Genomic DNA, 18,801 nt, shown 5'->3' with positions numbered 1-18,801 from the left:
ATCATTCATTGTTAAAGTAGTTAGTATGAAGTATTAATTCAGAAAGATAAACATCTCCGAGACCTTAACTGCTTTCATATATTATCTATACAACAACCTTTAATTGTTTTTCTTTACTTTCTTGTTTTATGCGCTTACAACAACAACAATTCTCTTTTCGCCTAAGTCCAGCAAGATAACTATTGCTTGCTCAATCCAACAATCATCGTGAGATCGACCCTCACTCACCTGAGGTATTACTTGGACGACCCGGTGCACTTGCTGGAGAAGTTGAGCGAGTTCTAATTTCGCGCACCAATTATATAACAATATTTATTTTATCAAAATCAATTTAGGTATAGAGTTACCAAACATAAATTATGTTGACACAAACCCACTTTTATCCAAAATTAATTATATAAAATCACTTTCATTTAAACTTCAGTTTGACAAACGCGAATCTAGATACACAAGTAATAACAAATCCGTGACATGAACATAAACCAAAAATGCCTAGAATATCTCTTGAATGTTGAAAGAAGGGCATCTTTTTATTTCCCAGCTAGCTTTGTACCATGTATGGTAAACATTAGTACTTTGTTTTTTTCTCAGGACATCGGAATAGAGGAAGAATAACATCACTTAGGTAATAAAATCATTTCACAAAGAAACACGAGTATAATGAGCTAAAATCAGAAGGCTCTATACTTAACATAAGATATTTTATCCCTTAATATTATACATCACATATAGTTGGTTCCTAGTTGCTACCAGCAGCAACAAAGGGAAGGGAACTTGCAGTTGAAACTGAAAGAGAACGCAGATGGAACTTGTCCTGTTCTTCTTATATAATCTGCTCGTTCTGTAGTTCTCAATGCTTTCTCATTCAGCTTCACTTGTGCATTAGCTCTCTTCTCTTCAGCTATTCTTCTTGTTGCAGCAAGTTTATTTGCTAACTTTTCTTGTGCCAGAGCTTTCATTCTCTCGGCTTTCACCTAGTAATCATAATAATATTTAAGTATCAATGCTTAGAAGTACTTAAGAGTCACAAGATTTATGACTATACTCGTGAAATTGTAGGTATTAAATGACAAGATTCACTCATTAAATTTTGGGCCATAGGAGCCAACTCATGAATGATATACTCTTTTTGTTCTCTTTATTTGACATTGTCAATATTTAATACATTTTTAATTCTATGTATCTAGATATAATATTTAAATACATTTGATTCAAGAATGCTATCCTAATAATTGATCTGCAAAAGTACCAAAAAAGTGATAATATCATATAAGAGGGAATGGATGAAGTATCACTATACAACATCAATCATGTTATATGTACATGTGCAAGCGGTTTACTGTTCTAAAAGTAAAATTCTTTAGCTCCATGGTGTAAATCAATTTCCTCTTCCACTATATCTATCTACAATTTTATTTTTCTTTCTTACTTTATAGAGCATAACTAGTTTACTCCAATGCCTCGTTTTGAAGTGATCAAAATACACAATAAGAGTAATTTGGCCCTTTATCTTTTGACCATGAAGCGCATTACAGTGTAAATATTCTTCCTATTCGCTACACTGGGAAAGAATTACACTGAAAACATGAAAGATCCCTGCAATGCCCATGTTTCTTTTCTTTTCAGGAATATTGCTCCGTCAGTCTGATTCAAAGAACTTTCAACTATACACTTATGTGCTATGCCACTAACAGAAAAAGCAGCACGTGAAAAGATGAGGTGTCACTATTCTACAGCATTGTAAATGGTTAAAATCATTGGCAACAATTGAATGGAAAAAAACATTGTTCTACAGTACAGTGCCAATCAACACCACTACCATTCAGAAAAGCTGTGAAGAGATTATTCAGCATTTGGGCCTGTGAAATTCTAAATAGTAGCAGCTATTATTCTAAGGAACAAGCTGCCAAGAACTAAAGTAGGAAAGTTGGTACCTCCGTTTTCTTCATTTCCATTTCAGCTTTCCTTATCTGATGGTTTTCCCATGCTTGAATCCTCACCTCTTCACGCTTGAACCTACACATTCAATTTTTCACAAACAAACTGTATCAATTCATTGGCTACTTCTGAAAACTCACCTAGACTAAGGAATATTTTTATAAGAGAAATTTAAAAAATTGAAAAGTTTATATCAAGTTAAAGGGTTGAAATATTAAACAAACTAGTAGAATCATCGCCGCAAAACAAGTTCAGATCATATGATGTAAATAATAATATACCTGGCCATATACTTAGCACGTTCTGCTTCATCCCAAGCCAATGCTCGGCTTTCAAGAGGGCTCAACTTCCTTGCATGATCTTCAGCCTTCTTCTCAGACACCTTGCAAGAAGGGTTTGATGATCCTTGATGACCCTCACCAGAATGAGATTCCATCCCACCATTTTGGGGCCTCACCGGAGTTGAAGCCCCAGAGTGAATTGGACTCCTAGTTGCCGGAGTAGTGGCTCGAATCGGCGTAGCAGTTCTTGAAGGCTCTTGGCTAGCAATTGGTGTCATCTCAGTCCCCATATCTCTAAAGCATATTGACTGCACTGCTATGCTGTTACTGTTGGTTGAAGAACCCTTATTGTTATTGTTGTAGTTGGTTCTCCAAAGTGACTCATCACAACACTCTATCTTCATGGTTTCTCTTCCATCATGTTCTTGATCTTCATCCTCTTTCTCACTAGCGCTTGAATAACCATTCTCCTTCTGTGGAACTGGTGCTATCAATCTAAGGTCATCTGCATTTGAGTCTCTTGGCTTGCTTGATTTCGATTGGTGGCTCTTCTCGCCTCCGCCTTTCGACAATCCTACAAGCCATTTTTGTGCATCATCCCACTTAGAAGGTGTTGGTTTCCCCATGGTTGTTCTGTGTTGTTGATGGGAAGAACCGCAAGCCGCGGCGGCAGCATTGTTTCCTTTGTGAAAATCTGAGTACATTGCACTGCTATTTGGGGTATCTTGTGCCGTTGGTCCATGGTTGTTGTAGCACCCTTTATCCTCCAAGTATCTCATCCTCAAACATGTGCCTCACCCTCACACAAGGACTAATTTGACCTGAAACCTGTTCAATAATCTCTACAAACAGAAAATTTCAGGGTCTACACAAGGTCTTGCTTCAGATCCTATATACTGAAAAATCACAATGACATCAAAGAAACAATCAAGAGAACAAGCTAGGGAAGCAAAGATATTTGAAACTCTGTTTCCCCCAAACAAATTGAACTAGTAAGTGTGAGAAATCCTTGAGAAATTTCGACTAAGTTGAAAATGAGGGTTTAAACTTTAAATAATGAACCTTTATTATGCAAAACAGAGTAATTTAGAGGCAGTCAAACACAGTAGCTCAAGTAAAGACAACAAGAGAGAAGGAATTCAGAGAGGTGAAGCTTATTTCAGAGAATAATACCTTATTCAAACCGTGAAATTCTGAGAGTCGCAGAGGCAAAGGTGAATTCCAGATCCGTTGAACATAAAAAGTATATTAAAATAAAATATAATAATACTAACAACAATACAACATGCTTTGCATGATTCAGATTTCAAGAAGGGGAAAAAAAAGGATCTCTCACTCTCCTTAGAATATGACAACAATAGATAGTGGTGAAAAGCTGAGAAAGAGAGGGAAAGAGGCATAGAATAAGTAAAATTTTACCTTGGGAAATGGTTGCCGGGGAGAGTTTTTATTATTACTGAGTAATGCAGGTGCCATGTGGGGTGCAACTCCACACTTCATCCTCACTCTCAAGTCGGCAGAGGAATCATGGATTCCAAGCAGTTTCTTGGCTTATGTGTACATTACATATCCACTGTACTAATCTAAGTATTCTAATTTACACTTAACAATTCACAATTTATCTATATATGGAAACATTTTAAGTATACCGTATTTTTGTTCTCGTACCAAAACGTATCACATTTCATGTAATTATGATACTAACCAGCTAACTTTAAAAAAAATATACATAAAGATATTTATCCAGTTGTTCAAATTATAGAAAAGTTTATACTGTAATTTCTCTAACCAAATTAGTTAGTAAAATATACACTATAATTGCTACTATGGGAAAACGTTATTGTACTGTACTCTTCCGAAGAGAGAAAGGAGGGTGTTAATGTTCTTATTGTCCTTTTAACGGCTACTAGATCTAGTTATGGATACTGTGGGAGAGTTTGACACGTGGACGGTGGGAGATTATAGTTAGCGCATAGATGAAGCTGTGATGCTGTCTTGGACTAAGGCCTGAATCGATATTTGATAATGGAGGCTTCTGACCCTTTTCACGTGGCCTTAAGGCTTGGCTACAGTCTTACCGATACTTCTGCGATAGTACGGACACTTTTCATAAATTAGGATTGTTTTTCTTAGGGACCCCATTTTGGCCATAAATTAATTAACTCATAAAATTGGACATACATGAGACATGAGCTTATCCTCAGTTATTTATTGCATTTGACACTCGTATCATGATCCTAAATTAAATTGATTTAAAGAAATATGAGTATTTACTTTAATATAGGAATTTTGAGACCAAAACTTTTTATAAATATGGGAGTCATGGTGGTTGGGATAAAGTACAATGATATGAGTTTGGTCATTGGTCCAACGGTGGTCATTCATTAGTGATAATAATATCATAATTAGTACCCTGGACCCTGGTACTTATTTTCTTTGATAAAAGATTCTAAGATCTTTTTAGAGGAATAATGGCAATTGCAAATGCAAGGAGCCAAGGACGTGGAATTGCATGGGTCCCTAACCCATATTGACAACTGCGAATCTGTCATAGAGTGTGCCAAGCGCCAACGGACAATACTGACACATTAAAATGGGAAATTTCCTGTGTGACAAGATGAAAACACAATTAGTAGGAGATGTTTTTAATGTCTATAATGTTTTGATAACTTATTTCATCTTTTTCTTTCAAAAATATTTCTTTCTTTCGTTATCAGTATCTTTTACCTAACTGTAACATCCTAATCGTGATAATAAGATCTGCGCGTCTAGTAAATTAGTGAGAGTATATTTTATTTACGTGGTGGTTTTTTTTTTTATATATTTTTGGTTACTATTAAATTTTTTTTTCTGTCAAATCTCATATATTTTTGTGAAAGTATATTCTTTTGAAATGTTATATATATATATATATATTACATGTACACTAAAATCAGTCACTAAAATTAGTTATTAATATAAAATATATGTTAAAATATAAATATACATTAACCATACATATATTCATACATAAATATATTAGTGGCTGATTTTAGTGTACGAATAACATTCTTGATATATATAAATCAGTTGAATGAGAGCAATTTGGATTATTCTTTTGAATCGAATAAAGTGGACGAGGTTTGGATGATTTAATTTTGAATTGAATGGAATACAATTGCTAAATCAAGTTGTTTATGAACACCATTTTCGGTTCACTTGGTATTATACAACGGTTTCTTTTGATAATATTTTCGGTTCATTCGAGACGCAGGTGTTTCTGAATTTGAATTTATATAATGAACAATTTTCGATTCATTTAGTTTTATACAATGATTTCGGTTTGATAATATTTTCTGTTCATTCTTCAATGATTTTGAATTGAATACAATGGAATGCAATTGAATGAAATGATAATAAATAGAATTTGGATAGAATGCTGAAGTTTCTGAATTTACAGAATGCATATGTTTCGGTTTATTGGTTATTATACAATGGTGTTGTTATGATAATATTTTGGTTCATTTTATAGTCCAGATGTGTTGTGGATGAACAATTTGTCCCAAAAGTTGGGATGACTTTTAAGTCATTGGAAGAAGCTGGAAAGTTCTACAAAGATTATTCCAAATTTGCTGGTTTTTTTTTTTTTTTTTTACGAAAATAAGGAACACCACTCGGAAGGGAGATAAGATTAAGAATCAACTAATTACATGTAGTAAAGAGGGGAAGTGGAAATCCAAGATATCTCCAACTTTGAAGACAAACCCCTCAGCTGGAATAAACTGTCCAGCCAGGATTTATATACACATATATTGAAGGACGTTGGTCTTTAGATAATTTCGAAAGTTGTTCTGAATCATTCACACTCTTGCTGTCTAGATCGAGTAGAGATGCTTAAACAACACAGAGAGCTAAGCATGTTTGTGTGTCATACCACTGAAAACAATGAGAAAGCCAGAACCAGACCAAGTAAAACATATCAGTCATTTATAGGAGTCATCGGGAACTAAGTTTTATTGAAAAAAGATGTGCGAAATTACATTACAAGGAAAGTACGGAATGTTTCCGAACAAGACGATGCCAAATAATTTGGCAAGTACTTTTTAAGAATGAAAGAGAAGAATCAAAATTTCTTTTTTGAGCTTAATCTTAAAGCTGATCACTCCATCAAAAATGCATTTTGGGCCGATGTAAGAAGCAAGACTGCATACAAGTATTTTGGAGATGTTGTTTCATTTGATACCACTTACAACACAAATAGGTATTTAGTTCACTGCAATATAGTTTTCGGTTCATATAGCTAACAAATTTCGGTTTATAAAGATTGTGAGTGTCCATTTTTGCAGGTACAATATGGTTTTTGGTTCTTTTGTGCGTGTGAATTACCACGGTCAGTCGACATTTCTCGGATGTGCTTTGATGAAAAATGAGGACATCTAGTCATTCAAATGATTATTCGAATGTTGGCTTCGTTGCATGGGAAGGAAGGCACCAAAAGGGATTCTTACCGATCAATGTGCATCAATACTAATGGCTATTGAGACCTGTATACCAACAATAATTCACTGGTGGTGCATTTGGCATACCATGAAGAAGATCCCAAGCAAATTAAATGGCTACAAGCGACAAGAAAAAATCGAACAAGAGATGAGTCATGTTGTTTGGAACTCGTATACAAAAGACGCATTTAACAGAAATTGGAATGATTTTCTCACCAAGTATGGTGTTGGATGACAATAAGTGGCTTTTAGGTAACCGAGATTTCATTCGAATTAATTGATGTTGTTACTTTTTCGGTGAAAACGAATATAACTTTCGGTTCATTTGTGTCTGATTTTTGATTCATTTGCAGAGCTATTTGAATATCGTCATTTATGGATTCTAGTTTATCTCGATCACCACTTTTGGGTTGGGATGAGAAGCACACAAAGGAGCGAGAGCATGCATGCTTTTCTTAACAAGTTTATCACACGCAATAGCTCCTTAATTCAATTTGTGAAGCAATATGATAATTGCCTAGGAAGCAGAGAGCAAAGAGAGAGAGAGAATTTGATGCTGCAGATTTTTACACCGTGATACCGTGTGCAACAAAATCACCAATAGAGGCTCAATTTCAGCACGTGTATACTCATGAAAAGTTCAGGAAAGTTCAAGCACAATCTAGAGGAAAGGTGAAGTGCATCACAAGATCAATGCATTTCACTCTTGGTTTTACGTCATATGAAGTTGTAGAGGAGGTTTTAACTCAACATTCAACAAGTTTATTGTTACTTACGACGCAATATCACGCGAAGTAAAGTGCCAGTGCTTGTTGTTTGAGTCAAGGGGTATACTGTACCGTCATTCTCTGAGTGTCTTAAACTTTGAGCGAGTAGATAAAGTGGCACCAAAATATATATTGGAACGCTGGAGTAAGAACATAAAGAGGAGGCACACACATATCAAGAGCAGTCAAGACGAGCCTCTATTGGAGCTGAGAAGTAAAAGATTCGACAATTTTGGTGTTTCGGTCGCACTATATTTGCAAATTTGCGTCAAAATCTGAAGAGCTGACTGGAATTCTGCATCGGACTTTTGATAATGTCATGGTTGAGATGCAAGAATATTAAGTGAAAAGCAAAGGTAAAAGTTTGTTATCTCACGAAGACGCTACGTTGAGTGCTTTTAATGACCTTCAAAGCCCCCCACGTGTTAGAACAAGAGGACGTCCTAAGAACAGATTGGAATCAAATATGGTAAAAAAGATCGTAAATGCAACAAAGAAAAAGAAAAAGCCAGCTCTAAGCGAGATAACATTGATTTACTTTTGATTAGAGAAAAATTCGTTTGTACATTTTGCTAATATATGATTTATTTTCTTTTTGCAGTTGAACCTTTTAGATGATGGATCAATGATTCAGTCAAGCTCCAACCTTTATAAAGCACAGGATATAAATTATCTCGGAGAGGATTTTAGAAGTTTCAATTTTTATTAATATAAATTTCGATTCATGTATGCCTAAATTTTGGTTCATTTGGGTTCTGGTCATATAATGAGGGTTGATTTTTTATTTATGTTACGTTTATTGAATAGTCACTTTTTTGTTTTTTAAATTAGCTTCTGCAATTGTGTTATGTCAAACAGTTTAGGTGTTTCTGAAATTGAATAGTCATATATACATTTTTTTCGGTTCATTTCGTGTAATAACTTCGGTTCATTTGTGTTTTTGGCGTTCTTAATTTTTAATAAATTCATTGAATCTATTCCCTGTGAACCTAATTCATTCAATACAGCCCATACAGTTCTAACAAATAAATCAAAAGGAATTAAAGAAAAGATTTTTAAATATATACATTAACATTTACAACGAGTCAAAGAAAAAGTGTTTGCTTTTTTACAATTCCTTATAAATTAGTGTTAATTATAATTCCTTACAACGAGTCAAAGATTGAAGCTATAACCTATTTACTTTCTATATCTCCATATGAGAATTTACAAAAAGAGCTTGAGAGGGCAGTGGATAGCTTTGGGAGTCTTATTGCTTCAAATGCCTCAATGGCTTTATTTCTCAATTTATTTCCAAGAGAATGGTTGGACCATATTCCCACCTGAAGGCATCTATTTCTTCCTACAATTCAATTGAAAGGAATTACTTAATTTGAACCCAAATGAAATAAGAAATGAATCGAAATTTATTAATTCAGAAATTATGTAACTGTTTCCAGTTTTTACATTTATATTTTCCATTTTTTATCTTTTCAGGATCAATTTTTTCCAGCCATTTCATCACATATGTTCCGCAATCATAACTAAGAAAGAAATAAGAAAGTTAAGTATGATTAATAGGAGAGACCCAACATATTAATAATAGCACAATAAAACATATTAATAATAGCACTATAGCAAAGAAATATTTTATGATATTCGTTGACTACAGATCGTAATATACGGTGCTTCAACGCCCTCTTCGTCCACCAAAGGTTCTACCCTAGCATAAACTCTCATATGTGATACTATTAAGCCCTGAAAAAGGATACAAAAAGTGTACTTCAATTCAGTAGTAATTGAAGAAAACCAAGCCCACAAACAACGCTAATCAGGCACAAGGAGTGTTTGATAATAGCTATTCTTGATTGAGGTATATCTTTTTTTCTTGAGACCTCATCTTGCGACGCAACGACATCGGGCTGATAAACCCCAATTTTGTGGTTTATCTTGTACTTATTTTAGGGGGGGGGTTTTATCATCTTTTTCCACATTTATTCAATGAAATAGCATGGTTTTATAATTCTCCCGTAAATTATGCTTAAGTGTAAAAACATGCTTTTTAGGCCCTTAAATGGATGATTTTAATTCACTTTAATTCCATTCGATGCCTTAATGTGTTTGTTGAGTGATTTAAGGTCCATAAGGCAAGTATTGGATGGAAGAAATGAAGAGAAAAGTATACAAAGTGGAGAATGCATTAGAAAACAATGATTTGGAGTACATCAATCCACACGCACGCGCAACAGATGCGCACGCGTGGAAGTGAAGTTGCATGGCGACGCGTACGCGTACGCGTGGATAGGAAAATTGCCAAGCGACGCGCACACGTGACCCACGCGTACGCGTCGATGCTCGCACGTGACTCACTTAAAGGCAAAATGCTGGGGGCAATTTCTGAGTTGCCCAGGCCTAAATCTAACTTGTTTCTGAGGGTATTTGATGCAGAATTGAAGATTGAGCAAGGGGGAGCACTTAGTTAGTCATGATGAGCCTTTAGTTAGTTTTCTAGAGAGAGAAGCTCCCTCTTCTCTCTAGAATTATGTTAGGGTTAGGTTAATTTCTCTTGGATCTAGATTTGATTACTTGATTTCATCTTGTTTGCTTTACATTTTAGCATTCTATTGTCTTGATCTTCTTAGTTTCTCTTGTTAAATTTTCATTTTGCTCTCTTTTATGTTGATGAAAAATTGTTGGATCTTGATTTCCCTTAATGCAATTTTATGTTTCCATATCTCTTTTATGTTCATCTTAATTGCTCTTGTTGATTTCTTGCTTATGTTAGTTATGGATCTTGTTAATTCTTGCATTTTGTGATGTTTACTTTTATTGCACACTAGGTGTTTGATAGAACGTTTCTTTTGATTTTTGAGTAGTTTCTTTTACTCTTGGCCTAGGCTAAGGAAATTAAGTGATCTTGAGCCATTGGGTTTCATCAAATTGATGAATTGAAAACCCTTGGTGATCAATTTGATATCCATTGATACTAACTCACTACTAAGCTAATTGATAGCTAGGTTAGGACCTATGGATTGATGTTGATCAAGCCATTTGACGTACTCCAAGCCTAGGGGTAGATATTACGTGCTTAAGGCTTTAGTGAGTAGACCTAATGAGTTTGGTTCCTCATAATTGTCAATACATGGTTTATGGACAAGGATGGTGATCTCAACTTCCCATGTCTTAGCCAAGAGTTGTTTGCCTTTCTTTATTAATTCTTGTCATTTACTTTCTTGTTATTTACTTTTCTTGTTGACTACAAATCAAATCCCCTTGCATTTTCATAGCCAATAATTGACCACTTCATTGCAATTCCTTGTGAGACGACCCAGAGTCTAAATACTTCAGTTAATTCTTATTGGGGTTTGTACATGTGACAAAACCAAATTTTTGATTGGGAGAATTGTTTGTTGGTATAGAACTATACTTGGAACGAGAGTTAATTTTGAGAAATTCTATACCATCACAACAAATCTTCATCATCACGGGCCCCCGCCTCGGGGGAAGGAAAGCTCATGCCTAACTAGGAGGGGCCTTACCGAGTAAAGTCCATGATCGGGAAGGGAGCTTACAAGCTCAAACGACTAGACGGGTGTAACACCCTAATTAGCCTAAGTCTTACCTCGCGTCGTAAAGCAAAGGTTAATCAAAGGTTACGACAATTCTAAAGCTTATACATATTCATATTCATATATAGAAGAAATAATATATTCTAGAAGCCCGATGAAGGATACAGCTAAAAAATAGGATTTGAAAAGCGCAAAACGTACACACGAAACTACAAACTTAACACACAAGATATAGATGTAATATTGCAAAATATTAGAGTATAATAATGTAAAGATCTAGCCACAGCTCGCGGAGTTTAAGCCGGCTAGCTATATACAGACAATACAGAAGTCTAAAAGTTAAAAAAACTTATACAAGTTTTTCTCTCAAAGTAAATCTCTAGACAAAATTAAATACAAAAGACGAGAGATATAAACAAAATAAGCAAAAAGAGTTCAAAATATATCCAGGATCCTCCGCTCTGTCACCATCAAAGCAACTCACCGAGGTGGGTTGTGACCTTCATCTGAAAAATAACAACAGAATATGGTATGAGAACCAGAGGTTCTCAGTATGGTAACAGTGGCCAGTGATGTAAGATATAAGACTCAAGGATGCCAGAGGCAATCCTAGAACTTCATATCCATCACAAGATTCATCTTAAAGCATAACTAAAATAGTAAAGCATAACGTAAAACCTTAACATATTAAAAAGGGGTAATCTAACTTAGGGAATTTTCTAATCTAACAGTTCTCTACTGTCCCACAGCTTTCACCCACCTATCCTCCATGCAATTCCATCACCACTGCCTTCCGAACCTCCTCAATCCCAGTAGAAAACACAATTAATTACAATGTAAGTAAAACACAAGTATAGGCATATACATCAAGTAATTCAAATAGACAATTAGACATGTTATACAATTAGGCAAACAATTTCAAGTCGACAAAGCATACAAACAGATAGAAAATGCATATGATGAATGCATGTCTTACTGGCTGTGATATCATATTGTCGGTTCAACTGCCAACCCGACACATCTCCATGGAGATGTCGCCCTTCGGAATCATAATGGGAACCCTTGAGATATGGTGCTCGGAACACCGTCCAGGATTTTGTGCCTGCACACTCTAGTGATCCGAAGGGATGCGAGCGGGATACTCTTGCCACGGATCTCACATCTCAACGCAAGCGGGACAAACCACCGCCCTTACGCTGCCGCTGCTACCTCGACAGGCGGGATCCAACCGCCGTCCCTGCCGGGCGCATAACATCTCAATAATCTCAATTTAAAAATGTTACATCAGTGGTTTTGAAAAATTTATTATTTCATGATATCAATGATTCATCATTTCAAACTCTGAGTCCTCGACTCATTTCAACCACTGTCAATTCACAATTTCCTTTCCGAACTCATTAGTTCATCAATTCTCAATTCATACATCTTTCTCCCTTCTCACTCTACCAACCCATCCTCAATACACCAGAAACCTAAGCTTCCGTTCTCTAACTTTCTAAGGTATAACCAAGTTAAATCTCCTAGGATCTTTTCCCATATTTTGATACCTGAAAATGAGCCAACGAGTCTTAAATAGGTGTCACAGAAGTGTACAAGCTTGTTGGGAAGGTGAAATAATTAAAAACAAAAATTTAGTTGAAAAATAGGGCATGTGCGTATGCACAGGGGTGTGCGTGGGCACGCCCAGGAGGATTTTCAAAATGTGTGCATACGCATAGAGGTGTACGTACGCACAGGTGTAAAATTTTCCAGTTCTGTTCATTTGCATAAGGCATGCGAACGCCCTCAACAGAATGCACCTTCCAACGTGTGCGTGCGCACAGCTTGCAAAACTTTGTTGGTTGTGTGTGCGCACGGGTCGTGCTAGCGCTCTCAACAGCAAGTCTTCCCCTGCGTGTGTGTACGCACAAAACTGTGCATGTGCACAGGTTCAAAAACTCACAGGGGTGTGCGTGCGCACACAAACCAGAAATCACAAATTCTGCAGCATTCACAGAATTCAGATTTTGACACCAAACTTTGAATGATCATAACTTCCACTACAAAAATCCAATTTTTACAAACTTTATATCCATTTAAATATTTTTCAATGAACTTTAATTTAAAATAAATTTCAACAAATTTTGAAAACTGAGGCTCAAGTTATGATCCGTCAAAGTTTACAAAAAGTCCATTTTTACCAAAATTTCACAAGGTTCTCAATTTTCTAAATTCACAACCAAAACCAAACCAAAACCACATTAACTCCATCCCACATCATATTTTACCCTTTATGCTACAATCCACTACTCATATCATCAAATTCTCAAACCAATTATCCACGATTTCACACTAAAACCTCTTCTCATCCATCAAACTTAATAATCATTTTACCACTTTCAACCATCAACATCAACCTCATTCATTCTCAATATCAATAATTCAACATTGTTTAACAACATCAATAATATTTCTCATTCAAATTCATCACACATCATACATCAACAACATTATTCAACAACATCAACAACATCAATTCCTCATACATCATCAACCAACCAAATTCAACAATCATATCAATCCAAGCCTATCCTATGGGTCACTAGTCTAAGTGTCCAGAAATATTATATATTACATAGAGGAAACCGAAACCATACCTTGGCCGATTCTCAATATGCACTAAATCACCAAATGGACCTCAACCAAGCTTTCACAAGTTTTCAAACTCAATCAAACCATCATTCAACTCCAACAAGCATCAACAATTACTTCAAAACTCCAATTAAGTGCCAACAATCACAATCTCAATCTATATACACATAATTTATAATAATTCAACCTAGGGTTTATCAAATCCATAAAACCACAAGAGATTTGAATTGCTCATCTTACCCAATGATGATTGGGGCAAAACCCAATAGTAATCAAGTGCTAGAGTGTATTTAAACACCCAAAATCACAAAATTTGACTCAATACAAAACCCAAAAACTCGAATTTCTTAGGGCAGGAAATTGGGCAGCGAATTTCAAGAAACTTACCACAAGACTTAGCTAGAAGTGACGGACTCAGCGAGAGCTTTGCGTAGCCGCTGACGGCATGTGAATCGGAACACTGTAGCTCAAGATATGACCACCAGAAGAGATGAGTGAATAGTGTTTTAGCTCTCTTCTCCCTCTCCTCTCAATGCAGCTGCAAGTTTGGTGTTTAATGAGGTTATGGGCTGTGTTAGGGTTCATGTGAGTGTATTTATATATTAAGCTTGGTCCCAACTTGGGTTCAGTCTAACCCGTTAGCGTTTTTAGCCTGTTTGGCCCAACTTTGGGCCAAACATTTAAAATTAACGCCCGGTTTTCAACTTTAAATATTTTCCTGAGGTTTTCTACTGTTTTTAATTTTTTTCGCACAGTACTGGACAGACTTAAACTGGTTTGACTGGTTCAGCTACCGATTCGCGGTTTTTTTCAATTTTTCGCATAAATTACATTTTCTGACTCAGAAAAATCCACTGAGTCCAAAAATCATATTTAAATCCTTAAATTCTCATTCTAACTTTTCGGATCCTATTTTGGGAAATATTAATTATTTACTTAAACAATTAATTAGTCTCGGTTCTTACAACGAAACTGAGCTTCCGAGGCCTTGGAATGCTACTAACATATGACGCTACTAAAAATAGGTACATCCTTCCAAGCGGACACCCGAGACATAAGACCAAAGTCGTTTTATATTTTTCTTTATTTTCCTTCATTGCTTGATTTATTATTTGTCATGTGATTTCTTTTACGAGTACTCTTTCCTGTCCACAACAGGAGGTTTTAACGAGGCCCAAATTTTAATACAATTATTTATACATCTTTTCTTTCAAAATCACCAACTACGCGTTCTAACCAAACCAATGGCACGAACAAAATATGGCTACCTCGGGGACCGATCACTCCCGAGGCCAAAGCAAACGAATATCCACAAAAAATTAAACAAGTAATACGCCCCACCAAGGGGCCACTTCCAAAGAAGCCGAGAAAATGGCCAAACAATTTTCTAAACGAAAATTCACAAAACATAGATGCTGAACAAACAGCTTACAAAACAGCAAATGTCATGCCTAAACGGCTTACAAACTTAAGGAAAAGAATACAAACAAACAAAGTCACTCCAAGTCCACGATTTGACCATCCTTAACGGTTCGAAATGCTCCCATTAAAGACACGTCCACACCCGGGGCCAGGACCTGAGCTTGGCCTCTCATCGTCTCTTCGGTAGCCGAGATAGCGCCCTTAACATCCTCCACCAGCTCTCCCTTCTCCTTCTTCAACTTCCCTACCTCAACCCTCAAAGCCTTCGCCTCTGCCAGTAGAACGGCAGCCTTGGACTCGGCGTCCGAGGACCGCTTAAGCACACACCTCTTCTTCCCACAAAACACATCTCTTCTTTCCCAATTTTAAAACCCTAATCCTCCCAAATTTAATCACTATTTCCAATCAATTAAGTTAGGTGTTCTGGATCCGATCTCTGGGTGCCTCCTCAGAACGGTCACCAAACCCAGTTATCCTGAGTTGGGCCACCCTCACAGTCCAAAACAACTTAATAACCACCAATATCCTAACCTAACATTCAAATTCAAATCTCCCCCTTATCTTAGCTAAATAAAATAAGCTAAGATAAGATAACTACCCCAAACTCTATAAAAGGAGGCCAGAGCCTCCCTTCAGATACGTTTCACAATCGTAATCTATATTCATATCTCTCAGATCCATTTTAATTTGAGTGTCAGAATGTCTTTGCAGGTACTACCCCCATCGCTCCAAGAATTCAACCCATCGCCATCAAGACCGGCGGATCCTCAACCCTTTTCACAACCTGTGCAGGTGACTTCTTGTACATTAGGGTTTTAAACTTGTTCATATGTTCTCAATTTTCAATTTCAACGAACACGTCTATTAGTTTTTTAACTCTATTTTCTTCCTGTCATAATATATAAGGAGAAACGAGAATCTTGTATAAAATAATATTGTACAAATCAAACGAACCATTATTGTGCAAAGGAAATAAATTGTTCTAATAATGGCCTCCAATATAAAACTGTATTATCAATTCCTATGCTATTAACCCTGATTTTTTCTTAGAATTTTAATGATTGGGAGAGTAATATCCCACCTCTCGGAGGCACAGTCATCGTTGGTATAATCAATAATTTAGAAAATAATCTTCAGTTGAATGTTCATTGCCGAGACATATATATAGGAATATTGATGATGAGACTCAAACTATTGAAGCAAATCAAAAATGGCATTTTGGATTCCATGTTAGTCTCTTACTTTTAGAACTACATTGCTCTTGATTTGAGATGGTGATGGGATTGAACGATCTTGTTCGAGTTTTGGAGTTTTGGAGTTTTGGTTGAAAGATAATTTATTAATAACCACTTATTATAAGAGATAATTTATCTTTTATTTGAAAGAAGATAAGATAAAATTCACCTTTATTAGATTGGTGAACCCAAAAATTTAATAATTTGTATTTAGTTTTTGTTTTTGGTGACTATTTGCATTTAGTTTTACTCATGTGTTGATAATATATAAAATGAGACACCAAAATCATTCTTAACTAATTAATGACACTTGAATTTTCTATAATATTGCAATGTAAGCACTAGTTAATATTGTGACAACATAAATAATAGTACGTATTTATATATAGCCAACTTTATAATAAGGGATACGTACTTTTTTCGTCCCTAAGGTTTGAGGTCAAAATCAAAATCGTCTCCGACTTTTTTTTCTTATTAAAATCATCCCCAACATTACAAAACGTTATACAATCGTCCTTTTGTCCATAAATAATATTTTTCGGACAATTTTGCCCTTGAACAAAAATAATAAAAAAATCCTCCCCATTCTCACCACTATGACATTATCCCCTGCATCATTAGTCATCACCACTGCCACCACCACACCATTCTTCATCCATCTATAACAAAAAAAGATGCAGAGTTCCTCAAACAATAGGATTTACTGGTAGCTGAATTAAAAAAGGTTAACGAAGGGATATCAAGAAAGCTTGCAAAATTGGAAGAACGAAACCCTGAAACTCTACTTTGAATACCCACAGATCCGCTGGAAGTAGACACTCGAAGATGCCAATGGGCAATGCGACTCAAACAAGACTGTGGCATGCTTTAAGCAAAATGGAATGATTCTATGGTCTTTGACTGCATCAATAGCAACAACAACTCAATTTTGAAGTGAAAAAGGAGAAAAAAACTTGGCAGCAACAACTCAATGACAACAACTATTCAGAAGTTATATTTTTCATTCCAGACCCTCTCCCTGTCGTTCCCTCCTTTCTCTTCTCCTTCCAATTTTGCTTTTCTTTTTTTCCATCTCTGTTGGCGTCGCGGGCTGATTCCATTAGTGGCGACGGAAAGTGTTGGACGCGGACGGTGGAGAAAGAAGAGGAATAGTGGATGGTGAAGGAGATCCATGCGAGGATGAGAAAGAAGCAGAGGAGAAGGGACCCACCGCCACCGTCTTTATAACCCACGAATCTGGCTCCGACACCCGTTGGCTCTTTCAGAAGATCTGCATCCTAGGCCATGGCCGCTCCGATAGTGAATGGGCTTGATCTTCTCTGCATCGCATGGAAGTGAAGATGAAGAAGATGAAGAAGAAAATGAAGGGTTGTTGTTGTGAATGAGAAGAAGAAGATGATGAAAAAGAAAGAAGATATGAGAAGAAGAAGATGAAATGTGAAAACTGATGATGATGATGGAATGGGATGGGATTTGGGGGTGGAGGGTCAGAGAGTAGGAGGAAGGAAAATTGGGGGTGGGTTTGGGGTGGAGGGAGAGACGAAGAGATGCTGGGTGTGGGTGGGGTGGGGTTTTATTTTTTTTTAATATTATTTTTATTAATAGTTAAGGGTAATTTGGTCAAAAAAATATAATTGAAGTAGAAAATAACAATTTTATAACGTTTTGTAATGTTGAGGATGATTTTAATAAGAAAAAAAGATCGGAAACGATTTTGATTTTGACCTCAAACCTTAGGGACGAAAAAGTATTTATCCCTTATAATAACATGGAGGAAAAATTTACCTATTTAAAATAAATGAAAGAAAAATCGTAGGAGGTTACTACGGTTTATGTCCAAACTGATCTCTTCATAAACCGTGAGAGGTTACCATGGTTTACGCCTCCTAATGTTCACTTCATAATCCGTTTTATCACGATTTATGTTTATGATGCTTCTTTTATAAACCGTTGGAGCTTACCACGATTTATGTATTAGTTGTAAAACGTATTATATAAAAATAAATTAGGACATATAAATAAAGGCTGATTTTTTTGTATATGGAAGAAATATTGGTGTTTTTTTGGGAAATGGGATTATTTGGTGTAATTACAGATGAGTGAATTTTATAGGTAAAAAGGTCAACACGTGGGGGCGTGGTGCAACACGTGGAGGCGTGTTAGACACATGGCAACATCCTGGCCAACACATGGGAGCGTGTTGGACACGTGGCAACATCCTAGCCAACACGTGGGGGCGTGGTGCAACACGTGACAACATATTGTAATACACTTCAAATATCAATATTTAACCAAAACACCATCTCTATTTTCATATTAAAAATAATTTCTGTATAAATAACTAATTCTCAATTGTTGTAATTGAGTAAATTTTTTTTATTTATTTTAAATAGGTAAATAACCCTCTAAATTACCAACCTAGCCAAAAAATTATAATTTAATTAAATTCCTCATTTATATGTTAATTACTCTCCTAAAACTTTTATTACGATCATTTGAGC

General features: G+C 35.9%; 1 protein-coding gene across 5 annotated transcripts; it reads right to left on the bottom strand.

Moving 5' to 3' along the window:
• Positions 1–504: 504 nt before the first annotated feature.
• On the bottom strand, positions 505–3,817 carry LOC112734829 (uncharacterized). 5 transcript variants are annotated; one of them, XM_025784304.2, is made up of 5 exons: positions 3,639–3,779; positions 3,393–3,412; positions 2,220–3,061; positions 1,935–2,016; positions 505–974 (listed from the first exon to the last, which is right to left on the bottom strand). In XM_025784304.2, the coding sequence occupies exons 3-5, from the start codon at positions 2,996–2,998 to the stop codon at positions 747–749; spliced, it is 1,089 nt and encodes a 362-aa protein (XP_025640089.1). In that variant the 5' UTR covers positions 2,999–3,061; positions 3,393–3,412; positions 3,639–3,779; the 3' UTR covers positions 505–746. The 5 variants fall into 5 exon arrangements, with proteins under 5 accessions (XP_025640089.1, XP_025640088.1, XP_025640092.1 ...); XM_025784303.2 differs by lacking the exon at positions 3,393–3,412 and having other exon boundaries at positions 3,639–3,817; XM_025784307.3 differs by lacking the exon at positions 3,393–3,412 and having other exon boundaries at positions 2,220–3,047; positions 3,639–3,791.
• Positions 3,818–18,801: the final 14,984 nt, after the last annotated feature.

Source organism: Arachis hypogaea, chromosome 3 (assembly GCF_003086295.3).
Source record: "Arachis hypogaea cultivar Tifrunner chromosome 3, arahy.Tifrunner.gnm2.J5K5, whole genome shotgun sequence".
NCBI classification, from domain to species: domain Eukaryota; kingdom Viridiplantae; phylum Streptophyta; class Magnoliopsida; order Fabales; family Fabaceae; genus Arachis; species Arachis hypogaea.
This window is presented reverse-complemented; position numbering and strand designations above follow the sequence as displayed.